Here is a 12,410-nt window from a genome sequence, read left to right as displayed (position 1 = left end):
TTGACAGTGATTTAATCAGAGGTGAAGGTCTTGCATGCCCACCAAATCCCCCACTCTTTAAATAATTACTGTTTGCTTAAAAGAATATCTGCAGCTGCCCATAGTAATTGCAGTATTATGGCAAGCACTGTCCTTTAATACTTAGGTACTGCACAGCAGTAGAGCAGAGTATCTCAAACCAGTTCTTAAGGCTCCTGAGTCATGTATAGCTACTCAGTAATTTAGCTAGGAAAATTAATCTGTCCTTCATATAACTGATTTTGCACTCAAATGTACTGCATTATTTCTTCCATCTTTAAAACGCCTTGCAATTCAGTTATATTAATTGTGTTACGTTCTTACTCTCTTTAAGAGAAAAGGCAAAGAGGAGATGAGGAACAGTTGCTCAGTCACTTCTGTCTTAGATGATGATCCAAAGTGAACAGTTCTTTTGTTTTTTGTCACTAGAAAAGGAAAGAAGAATAGTCTTTTCCCAAATTACAACGACAGTTTGAATTCTCGCTTACATCATGAATGTATCTTGCAGCTGCACCAGTCAAGTTTGGGGAGGAGGCTACAAAGCCCATTTTGGGGCATTTTCTCAGATTGGGTGAGAAACAAAAGACGTGGTTATTCTGCTATGTATTCAGCATTCCTGTTTTTCCCCTTTTTAGTCTGTTGCTCAAGTCCTACGTGATGAAGATTGTCCTTCGATGATCATTCCAAGCAGGCCTTGTGAGTGGTTCTACTTCTTACACACATCTTAACAGACTATAAGCGTTGACATTAAAGTACAACTCCAGTCTAAAAAGTTTTTTGTGGCAAGGTCACTAGGAGCTATCTGTTATCTGACAGTGACACCCATTCAATTTTAAACAGTTTGAAAGTATAAAGATTTTTATTTTTTTTTTTCTTCTTTCTCCTAACTGCCATCCATGAACATTCAGCATGTGATCAGGTCAAGGTGAGCTCGCTCTTGCTCTTGAGTCATCACTGATAACAGAAGCTTTACAGCTCAAATTGTGCCTTCCAACACATGTGAGCAAGCAGCCCCATTGGCATCAAGAAAATGCCACAAATCGGAAGAATCATATGGCTAGCTGTTGAAGTTCACATGATACTTGAGCCCAGTTACAATGCAGCTTGCTTTTCAGTTGCAGTGCTGGCTGTGCAGGGCATACAGAGGAATTAAGGGGCCAAAAAATGTTTTTGTCACTGTGGTCAGCAGGTATTTCTGAGTAGATAACCACAGATCTCAGAGCTCATCTCAGCTGCAGAAGTGTAATACCAAGAGTATCTGTCACTGACCCAGAAGCTCATGCAAATAAAAAGTTGCTGTTTATTCTTCCATCCTTTAAAATAGACATCATGTAAAAGAGCGACAAGTTATAAAAAAGAGAAAATATGGATTAAATTTTTAAAAAAATAAAGAAGTAGTATGAAAACTGATGTACTGACCCAAAAGACAGAAAATAATTTGCAAAGAAGCTGTTATCTTCTTTTAGACTACAACAAGGGGCAAAGATTACAGAGGGAGGAAAAGAGACATGTTAATTATTTCTTAAGAATAATTGGTGGGGGTAGGTATTCTAGACTGAATACTGAACACTGGCATCAGTATTTATTGGAACCTGACAAGGAAAGCACAGAATTGTTATATAAAATTAAGAGTACAGCTGTGTAGGAGGACTGATCTGCTCTTTCCATTGGAATGAAAACCATTACTTTTTTGCAGCAAAGAGCAGGGCAACGTAAATGAGTATGTAAACATCTCTCCTTTTCTCTCTCTTTTATAATGTCTTCCTCCCTCTGTCTAACCAATAGTTTCTGTCTTTTTTCCATTGCTTCCTCTCCAAGAATATCTAGTGATAGTGGCTGGTACTGGAGCTCATCTGGCATATGAGGAACTGACACTTGCTGTTATGTATTGTTTTGGGTGCTAATACCATTCGTGACCAGTCATGTTGAGTCTGTCCCTGGGGGCTGGTTTGATTATTACCATGAAATGACATATTTGAGAAGCTGCAGTTTTTGTAAGCTGCCCAGATACTGACAGAGAGTAAGTTCTGCATTTATTACAAATTCTTAAACTGCTACAGATACTACTGTTGTTATTTGGTAGCCCCTACAATCTCTGGTTGAATGCTATGGTTCCACCATGCCTGAGCTTGGACAAAAAGCCCCAGAGCATAAAAATAATAATTTTTAATATAATGATTCTTCCAAGATTTGTCAAAGTCAACATGTCATTTAGATAATCAGTTGAAAAACAATTGACTGTGTGTCGTAGTTCAGCCCCGATCAGGACCAGACTATGCGGTCTCTCTCTCACTCCCCCCACCCTCCGAGAGAACAGGGGGAGATAATGTAAGGAAAAACGGCTCAAGGTTTGAGATAAGGACAGGGAGAAATCCTTAAAGTTACTGTCACGGGCAAAACAGACTCGACTTGGGGAAAACTATTCATTTATTACTACAAACAGCAAGATAATGAGACAGAGAACAAGATAACCTCCCTCCACCCCTCCCTCTTCCCAAGCTTAACATTATCTCTACTACCTTCCCCTCCCGAGCGGCACAGGGGGGAAGAGGGCATGGGGGTCGCGGTCAGTTCATCACACGCTGTTTTACGCCGCTGCTTCATGGTCGGGGGAAGAACTCCTCACATTCCTCCCCTGCTCTGTTGTGGGGTCCCACCCCTACGCCACAGTCCTTTGTGGAACTGCTCCGGCATGGGTCATCTCTTCCACGGGGTGCAGTCTCTCCAGAACAGCTGCCCCAGCGGGCCCTCCACGGGCCACAGCCTCCTTCAGGCACCCACCTCCCCCGGCATGGGGTCCTCCACGGGCTCCAAGTGGAACTCTGCCCCTCCGTGGAGCTCCATGGGCTGCAGGGGGACAACCTGCTCCACCATGGTCGTCACCACAGGCTGCAGGGGAATCTTGGCCAGGAGCCGCATTACTCCTCCCCCTCCTTCTTCACTGACCTTGGCGCCTGCAGCCATTCCTCACAACAGGCTGGCAGACGCCTCTCAGGATCCTTTTTACATCTTATTCACTTCTCATCTCCTCTCCACTTCTTGCAGCCAGGCCGGACTGAGTCAGGCCCAGTCGGCCGCCTGGCGAGAGGCCAGAGGGTGAGGCCTGCAAGGCCTGTGAGGCCTGCGCCTCTCCCTCTGTGCCTCTGCCCCCGCTCAGCTTCTTCACATCTTCTCTTCTCTCTTTTTTTTTTTCTGTTTTCCCATTCTTAAATACGTTATTGCAGAGGCGTTATCACGGAACATTCTGCTACCAATTGGCTCGGCCTTGGCCAGCAGCAGGTCCATCCTAGGCCCGGCCGAGTCCACTGAACAAAGGGGAGCGACTTGTAGCAGTTTCCTACAGAAGCCGCCACCTTAGGCCCCCCTCACTAAACAAAACCACAACACTGTGAATCTGAAATAATTTAAATATGTTAGAAAAGACAAGCGATAGAAGTGAAGCTTGACATGAAAGGTAAAATGCATGCTTTGTTTTGGTATTTTGAATAGTTCTTAAGAGATGCTTCCCAGACTTCTCCACGAAGAATGGTGTGCTAACTGTGGCAAATCAGACGACGTTCAAAGATGGAAGAGGGAAAACAAGAAATGTAACTGAGCTCAGGGAAGCTGCAAAGTAGGTTTGACCCTCCTTAAGTGCTTGTTTGTTGGATTCTGAGATTGTGAAATAATTTAGGAATTGAAATAATAATCAGAATCTGTTGTAGCAAATGGCTGAGGATACTCAGGCAAAACTTGCTAGTAAATAGTCTCTCTGTGCCTCAGCACTTGCAAAGTTCCAGTGGGGAAAACCAGCACCGTGGTATGCAGAAATGAGCAAGGAGCCAGAAGTTTTAGTTTGATTGTCTCAGTGACTGTCAGTTCTTAAATCATTCTTATTGTTTTTCCTAGCAAAAACTAGTATTAAAGAAAGCTAAAGGAGGTTCAAAGAGAAATCCTCATGCTGCAGGACTCAGCATAAAGTCAACCTTTTGCTTCACTGAGCTGTTTTCTGCTTCTCTGCTGTTAGCAATTCTGGAGTCACAGTTGTTTGGCTCTTGGTACATTGCAGGCTTTAATAGTATACACTTGTGACATAGTAAGCAATTATATCTGGTGATAGTACTCATAAAGCTTTTTTAATAAAATTTTTCATAAGCTGTATAGACATTTTTACACAGGTTTTTTCTTTGGTGTAACTGTGGTTGATGTTGACTTGGTTACAGAACTGAAGCTGGAGGATGGTAATATACTCTTACCACTAGCAAAGATATTTCAAATTCCTTTACTGACCCAATTTGTTGTTTGCGTTAATTCTGTTTTTGTACCTAAAGTAACGCTTTTCTTTTCTTTCTCAGTGGCATCAATAATGTCCTGGATGCAAGATCAGTTGGAATGAAAATTTTTGAAGACTATGCCATTTCTTGGTATTGGATTTTAATGTAAGATTTTCATAAGTATTTTTAATTTTTCTAAACTCACTTTGGAGCATGCAGGGAATTGAAAAATAGATCATGCATGTGCTTGTTACCAATCCTACTTTTAAATTAAAGGAGCAACTGTAATTTCCTTTCCTCACATGATAATAATGTTGTTATGGGTCTGTACATGAGGTAAGGATAGCACAGCATACACACATAGAGTGTCAGTTGATCTGGCGTAGCTTTTTAATATCCTACCAGGCAGAAAAACAGGAGGTGCTGTCTTCTGTTGCAGGACCCATCCACATGGTAATTCCAAAACAGAAAAATCTTAATTAAGACACTTTGAAACCAACTGCACTTGCTAAGTGTCATTAGTATATATATAAAACACATAATTTCTAAATTCCTGGTAGCAATATGTAGTTAAATCTGTTATAATCCATAAATCCAATATAAATCTATAAATCCAAAGCAGCAGGCAAAGTAACATCAAGAACAAAAAGTATTGAACAGTATTAACTTTATCTTGCAATTGACACTCACTAATCACCAATTAGTTAAAACACAGCACTGGAACAAAAGAAGTAGCTATTTTGCTGAAGTAAATATGTAAGTATATGAGCATTCTTAGCCCATTAATATTGTTTTTGATGGACCAGGTTGTTGATCAATTCAAACAGGAGCAGAAGTCTTTGCCAGGTGAGAGCCTATAACACGTACATATTAAGCATATATTATTCAAGCTTGAATGCAAATCCACAACAATAAATAATTAAACTTTAGATAATAAACTTAATACGAAGAATTAATCAGTTCAGAAACAAGTTGTCAGTGTTTAAAGGTGTTCAGTCACAGCTTTCTCATAGTCTGATACTGTGCTCACAATAGTGGCAAGAAACTTACTGGTATTCGGCAAGTTCGGTTCTCTCTAGGTCTCTTACTGAAATCAGACCTATAGTGCAGATTCTGTCAAAGGAGATAGCACTGAACAGATAGTCTGGAGAGATAATTGACCTTGTTTGAACAGAAATTCTAAATACTGAAGCCAGTTTCATTTCAAATATGATATTTTTATAAGGAATTGTTGCTACTTTTAAAGTAGTGGGATAGAATTTTCTTCACACTTTTCACCAAATGATAGCATGCATCAAACGATTTCTGGAGAAACATATTTAAGTGCCAGAGTCTGGGTGATGACAATGAAGACCTGATAGTGAAAGAAGGCTGGATTAAAAATTAAGTACGAAATTGCTCTGGTCTTTTTACTATACTCCAAAAGAACTGCTGCTTTCAAGCCTCAGTTTAAGGAAATCAGTCTGTTGAGGACAAGTGTTACCATGTACTCAGTTTTGGTGTTACTAGGACTCATGTATATCTAAAGATAACTTTGGATAAAGGTAACTTACTGCTTTCAAGAATAGAGTCATAAGCTCCAAAATGACAACTTTTTTTTGATGAATACATTCTGAATTTCAAATAAGCCATTCAGAAAGGGAAAAGTACATCATGCTAAGAAGACTTTAAAGGGCTAGGACTTAAGACCAGCTTACAAAGGTTTAATTAAGCTGATGTTCTTTTTCTTGTCCCTCTGCCCATCTGGTTTAGTTTGGCCAAAACATCTGGTTTTGATTGTTTATGATCAGACTGACCCATTTTTTATCTTTGGTACCTGGCTAAATAAACTGGGATTCAGAAGAGAAGTTACTGAACACAGGCAACATGAGGTTTTTATTTTTTTTTGAGTCTGTGCTAATACAAAATTCTGATGTAACATCTACTAAAAATTCTGAGAAATAAAATGTTCTGTGAAGCATCTGAGCTGGATGTTTGTTGGATAGGATTATTATTCACATTGCCTTTTTCGCATTGCTTTATTCACATTGCTTTAGAAGGCCTCGCTAAGTAAAAAGGCCTTTTGCAGTCATTTTTTTCCGTTCTGACTTGCTTACTGGGAGTGAAATGAAAGCAAATGTTTCCTTACCACAGACTTGATAAAGAGAAGACACTCTAGATCTCTTTCCTAGGGACCCCATTGATAGGTCTTAACCATTTCTTCTTATGCATCACAGTGCCCTGATCATTTCCTCTTCTGATGGGTAGAAATAGTCACTGGTTTTCCTCCTAAATTTAAATTTATTTATTTATTTATTTATCTACCTACCTACCTACCTATCTATTTATTTATTTATTTTGTAGGAACGCTCCTAGAATGTTACTTTACTAACATTGTGTCTTTACAAGTAGAGATTTTTAATGGAGGACATAAAACGGCAACCTCCCCGCACACAGTGTTCCTCCGGTTTAACTTTCTGTACTGTAGACCAGACCATGGCCTGAAAAAGGGAGTTGTTGAGCTGATGTAAATGACCAAAAGGGCATAGTACTAGTCCTGTTCAGCCAACCTGAGAACCTAGTCTATACATTTATGGCTCTACCCTGTGTGATCATCATATATAAGCTATTTGTTTCTAATAGCAGACAATAGCCGTGAGGATGTATTTCGTAAGGAGGATTTTGAAATACTTTTTTACAAATCATTCTCTTATGTGAGATGGAAGCGACCCTTATTTGGAGTAACAGGCATGCAAGAAAGTGAAGATTCTCACACTTGTTTTCCCTGTGTTTCTGTTTCCTGTCTTTCTAGTGGGCTGTTCATTGCAATGATTCTGAGCCTGCTCTTCCTTGTGTTATTGAGGTTCACAGCTGGGGTTCTCTTCTGGATTTTCATCTTTGGTGTGATTGGAATTATAGGTTATGGTAGGTGTAATCTTCTAGCCTCTGAGGCTATTTTTTCTTATTGCTTACATTTGGACAAAGAAAATTAGTAATTACATCAATTACATGGTACAATGGGGAGAATTAATGCCTAGTTTTAGACACAGTTAAAAGAGAAGGCCTTAAATGGCAGCAAAATTTAGTAAGAAGCCGGCTGTGCTAATACTTAGCACCAGATGTAATAACCTGGTTAATCTACTCACAGTATGCTTAGTCTGTATTCAGTTCTACTCAGAAGCTCAACGTGAGCCAGCAATGTGCACTTGAAGCCCAGAAAGCCAACCACATCCTGGGCTGCATCAAGAGCAGCGTGGCCAGCAGGTCAAGGAAGGGGATTCTGCCCTTCTGCTCCACTCTTGTGAGACCCCACCTGGAGTATGGTGTCCAGTTCTGGAGCCCCCAACACAAGAAGGACATGGACCAGTTGGAGAAGGTCCAGAGGAGGCCGCGAAGATGATAAAAGGGCTGGAGCACCTCTCCTATGAGGACAGGCTGAGAGAGCTGGGGCTGTTCAGCCTGGAGAAGAGGAGGCTCTGAGGAGACCTTAGAGTGGCCTGCCAGTGCCTAAAGGGGGCTGCAGGAAAGACAAGGAGAAACTCTTCAGTAGGGCCTGTTGGGATAGGACAAGGGGTAAGGGTTTTAAAATAGAGGGAGGTAGATTCAGATTAGATATTAGGAAGAAATTTTTTACACTGAGGGTGGTGGCACACTGGCCCAGGTTGCCCAGAGAGGCGGTGGATGCCCCATCCCTGGAACCATTCCAGGCCAGGTTGGCCAGGGCTCTGAGCAACCTGATCCGGTTGGAGATGTCCCTGCTCCTTGCAGGGGGGTTGGACTGGGTGGGCTTTACAGCTCCCTTCCAACACTAACCATTCTATGATTCTATGATTTTTTTTTTTTTTCTGTATATGTGATGTTATAATTGACTTGTCTCACAGTAATGCATTTCTGGTTTTTTGCTTACCTGACATGCTGAAGACAAGACACTTGTCGTGCGAAAGTTTTTTTTTTAAAAAAACCTTGTCTTTGTACTCTTTAGAAACACTCATTTCGTGTTGATTGTTTTTTTAAAAGGCATCTGGCATTGTTACTGGGAGTATGATCATCTTAAAGGAATACCTGGATCTGACCTCACTGTTTACGATATTGGATTCCAGACAGACTTTAGAGTGTACCTGCAACTGAGGCAAACATGGTTAGCATTTAGTAAGTGCCCTTTAAACTTGATATTATCTGTTAATGGATATTCAGGAGAATCAATCACTGTCTTGCTACACTTTCTGCCTTGTTAAATCTCCTCCTTTACGTTTGTTGCTCAGAAAAGTAAGCAGAATTCTCTTTCTTTGTATTGTGCAAAAATCTACTTTTTTGCAAGGAGACTAGTATATTTGTAAGAGCAGATAATGCAACAGCACTAGTGATGAGAGTGGAAAGTGCTTGTGTTATTAGCATTCTTCTTCCTCTGTGTTCAGTCTTTATAACAGGTACATAGAAGACAGCACCTAAATTAGTCCTGATGAAGTTGCTTAAGGAGGGGCATTTAAATCTCCCAATCTGTTTATTCTCCCTCTTTGAGGGCCTCAGAAGTGTGATTAATAACTCTCTACAGATCTTGTAGAACTCTTTACATTCTGGTCACTGAATTTTCTTGGAGGCTGGTTTAAGACTGTGGAATGAACCATCGCAAATTTCATCACTTTTATTTTCAAAAGTGCTTCATTGCCTTCTCTTACAAGGGCAGTGTATTTAAAACAAAATCCTACTGGAACAAAATGGCCCGCAGCATACACATCCCGCCTCAGGGAAGGAAGAGCAGAAGAGAGAACAAATACCTGTCAAATATTACTTGCACTGCTGTTACTGCTCTATTAGAAGGCACGCAGACACTAACTGAAGGTGAATGGGACATAACCTAAAACACTGCCTCTCCCTAATGGTGACTAAATTAATAGAGCAGTAGTTTACTGCTTCAATCTCCTTTCTCTGCTTTGTGTCTTCATTTAACTCTGTGTTGGATCGTTGAGTTCATGAGGCACCTTCTACATATTGTTGAGGCAGAGCTTTTTAGTATGCTATCCCTAGAGAATATTAGGACTTTATTATGTTTTCCCTTGTAACTCTCAAACTCTTCACCTGCCTCATTCTTAGCAGCCAATATATCATTTATCTAGAGGTCAGTGTCACTTTCAGATGAGGAAATTGAGGTATTCAGGAATTAAATTACTTTTCCAAAGTCGCCCAGCAAAGCAGTTAAATATCCTTGAAGAGAATGTAGGTCTTCTTAGTCCTACTCCTAGTCTAGAAATGTACTGACATTGCTTTCGTTTTTCACAATGTTTGGGACAAACTACGTTAACAGAGCTGAACTGGAATGAGACCACCTTTAAAGAAACCTGATTATGTATTCCTTCATGGGCAACCATATCAAAAATAGGTGCTGAAACACATGTACAAAACTTTGTTCTGAACAAAGCCTGTGGCTCTGAGCACCTCAACGGTCACTTGCCACCTGCAGTTCTGATGGCTAGGGGTACTGATAATACTTGGGACTGCAATTTAACGTCATCTGTGACTATCTGGTCTGAATTCTGAAACTATGTCTAAGCTGTGGGACCTGGATCCAATTCCAATGTCCCTTTGCAAACCTCCAGACAAGCCAAGGCTTAGGGATACTATCCCTTCTATCTTCCTCTCGCTCCACAAAATTTCTTGATTTCAGCTGGAGGAGACAGCTCCTGCTGTGTGCTGCCATCCACAACTGCTGGGCTGGTTTAAATGTTGTCTAAGCATCTGAAGTACCCAGAATTAATCAATGTGTCTCAGAGTCAGAGAAGATATGCTTCAGGCCTTAAAGACTCTGTCTTCCTTACATGAAGTCCAGAGAATATTTTTACTTTCTACTGCAGAAGTAGGTTTTGAACTGACACAAATAAAAATCAGACTGAAGCAGACTCTTTAAACCAGATCTGGGTTTTCAAACACTGCTCATAACTAAGGGAGAAAATGTTCTGTGACGTGGTGCTCTCAGCTCTCTGACCTCAAGCAAGTTTGTGTGATTCCAGCAGCACAACTGGAAAGTGAAAGTAATTTGTCCAAAACTGTCCTATCTTAGCCTTTTCTTTTTTTTTTTTTTTTTTTTCCTTTTCCCTACTCAAACAGGGTAAAAGGAGCTTATGGCAAGTTAATAAACAAACCTCTTAATTTAAGTACATCTAAATGTACTTAATAATATATATTAGAAACATGCACTCTTCATGAACAAGTTGACTCTTCGTCTCCTTTTTATTTATTTTATTGTATTTAAATACTAGAAATTAGCAGCATTAGAGTATAAATGTGCAAAATACTTGTTTATGAAAAGTAGAATTTGTTATGGGTGAACTGTATCTAAGGCCAAATACTACAGTCAAATTTAAGTAAATTATTATCTTTGAGAATGATATGTTCCATTTTTCTTCTAAAATTATAAATGCCCTGCACATTCTCACTAGCTCTCTGTATGTAGAATTTCCCTACACTGGAACTTACAAAACTGTAAAATGGGGTTGAAGATTGGTAGGTGCAGTGAGAGACAGAGAACTGCTCTAGCAGAGAATTTTATGGAGTTCATGAACAATACTGTAAAATACATGGGAAAAAAATACAGTTTGCAAAGGCAGCTTATTGGTTCGATTCCTGATAAATCTTTGTGTGTTTGTTTGCTTACAGTGATAATACTTTGTGTTGTTGAGGTCATTATCATACTGATGCTGATCTTCCTAAGGAATCGGATCCGGATTGCTATTGCACTGTTGAAGGAAGGTAGTAGGTATGTTTATCTGATTTTAATATATTTCATATTTTATTAAATAATCCCTGGAGTACAGTCTTTTTGTGCTTCATCTTGCACTACCGAGGGCAGAAGTTGGGGGTTAAAGTACAACACTAGGTTCGTTGAGCCGAACAGGTAGCCGAACAGAGAGTCAGCTCTCTGTTAATGAGGTTGTGCTTGTAAGAGCTTTATCTTTTGCAGTAAGACATTTCTTATCTCTCAGCTCCCTGCCTTAAGAGCACATACGTTGTTAATGGTACCACGTGTCCTCAGTGCAAGAAGCTGTGTCAGCAGAAATGCGAAGTGTGGTACACTGTTAATAGGAGCCTGCGACCTATAGCTGCCAGCTTCCCTCTGTCATTGGACTGTCTCTGGAGAGACATACTAGTGGAAGAGGATTGGTGTTGTTTTGGTTGTGGCTTTTATTTAGGAAAGACTTGGTTCTTCTGACTCAAATCAAACTTTTGTGTGGACATGCATAAATCTGCAGAGAGAAAAGAAGACTTCCATGATCAGACATTGTCATGGCGCAGTCCAAGATACTTCTGTTCAGCTCTGAGTAGAAGAAACCGGAGCAGGATATGAGAGTTGAAGGCCTAGGAGACCTCTTCATTTTGTGTTTCCTGACATCTGCGTAGATTTTGTTCACAGTGGTTCCTGTTTTATGCAGTGCCAACATTTATTTTTTTTTTAAACTAGGAATATAACAAAGGAGAAATGGGCTTGAAACATCAGGCCCTTGCATTTCATTGCAAATAGGCTAAGGTTTCCTAGGCCTTTGAAGTAGAGCTCTGTTGTTGGAGCACATAGAGTTACCTCTGAGTTTATCTGTGTGCACTTGCTTGTAGTTTTCTGCCATCTCCATTGACATTGGGGTTCTCAGGAATTAGAATTTGGGATTTTTGTAATGGGATTAAGAAATACTGAAGTTCTGTATTCAGCCAGGTACCTGTTTCCTGTCTTATGCTACTGTGCAATTAGAGCATAGCAATTAATTTTGGGAGCACTGAATTATACTCTTTAATTCCTATTCATTAAAATCCAGGAACACTTTTAACACTCTGTAACACTTTTGTTCAGAACCTTGACAAGTAGAAGGACTTCAGAAAGTTCATAAACTTCCTGCTGAGGAGTAATGACATTCTGTAGTTTTTCAGCACCATGATCACTTGAGGGTGATGATTTTACTCTCATGCATACTGCATGAGGTGAAACCCTGTATGTAATTACTGTGAACCTAACAGACCATGCCCTGTATTCAGGAAGATTAAAAATAAGCTGCTAATGACTGGCAATCAATTTACATTTTTCAAGACCTTTGACTACTCTTTCAAAAATATTACAATTATAATGCTAATAATTGACTTGAAATCCATAGTTAGAAACAATTAGCAGTTGGTACTCAG

The 12,410-nt window shown here is 40.0% G+C and overlaps 1 protein-coding gene across 2 annotated transcripts in view; it reads left to right on the top strand.

Annotated features, from left to right (window-relative positions):
* The window catches only part of SLC44A5 (solute carrier family 44 member 5), an 81,628-nt gene that overhangs the window by 54,808 nt on the left and 14,410 nt on the right, over positions 1–12,410 (top strand). For both annotated transcript variants that reach the window (XM_086753243.1, XM_086753242.1), the window contains exons 7-12: positions 654–714; positions 3,508–3,631; positions 4,353–4,436; positions 7,063–7,175; positions 8,268–8,399; positions 10,902–11,001. In XM_086753243.1, the coding sequence (XP_086609369.1) occupies positions 654–714; positions 3,508–3,631; positions 4,353–4,436; positions 7,063–7,175; positions 8,268–8,399; positions 10,902–11,001 (614 nt within the window). The remainder of the gene's footprint in view (positions 1–653; positions 715–3,507; positions 3,632–4,352; positions 4,437–7,062; positions 7,176–8,267; positions 8,400–10,901; positions 11,002–12,410) is intronic.

This window comes from Chlamydotis macqueenii, chromosome 8 (assembly GCF_036417535.1).
Source record: "Chlamydotis macqueenii isolate bChlMac1 chromosome 8, bChlMac1.mat, whole genome shotgun sequence".
NCBI classification, from domain to species: domain Eukaryota; kingdom Metazoa; phylum Chordata; class Aves; order Otidiformes; family Otididae; genus Chlamydotis; species Chlamydotis macqueenii.
This window is presented reverse-complemented; position numbering and strand designations above follow the sequence as displayed.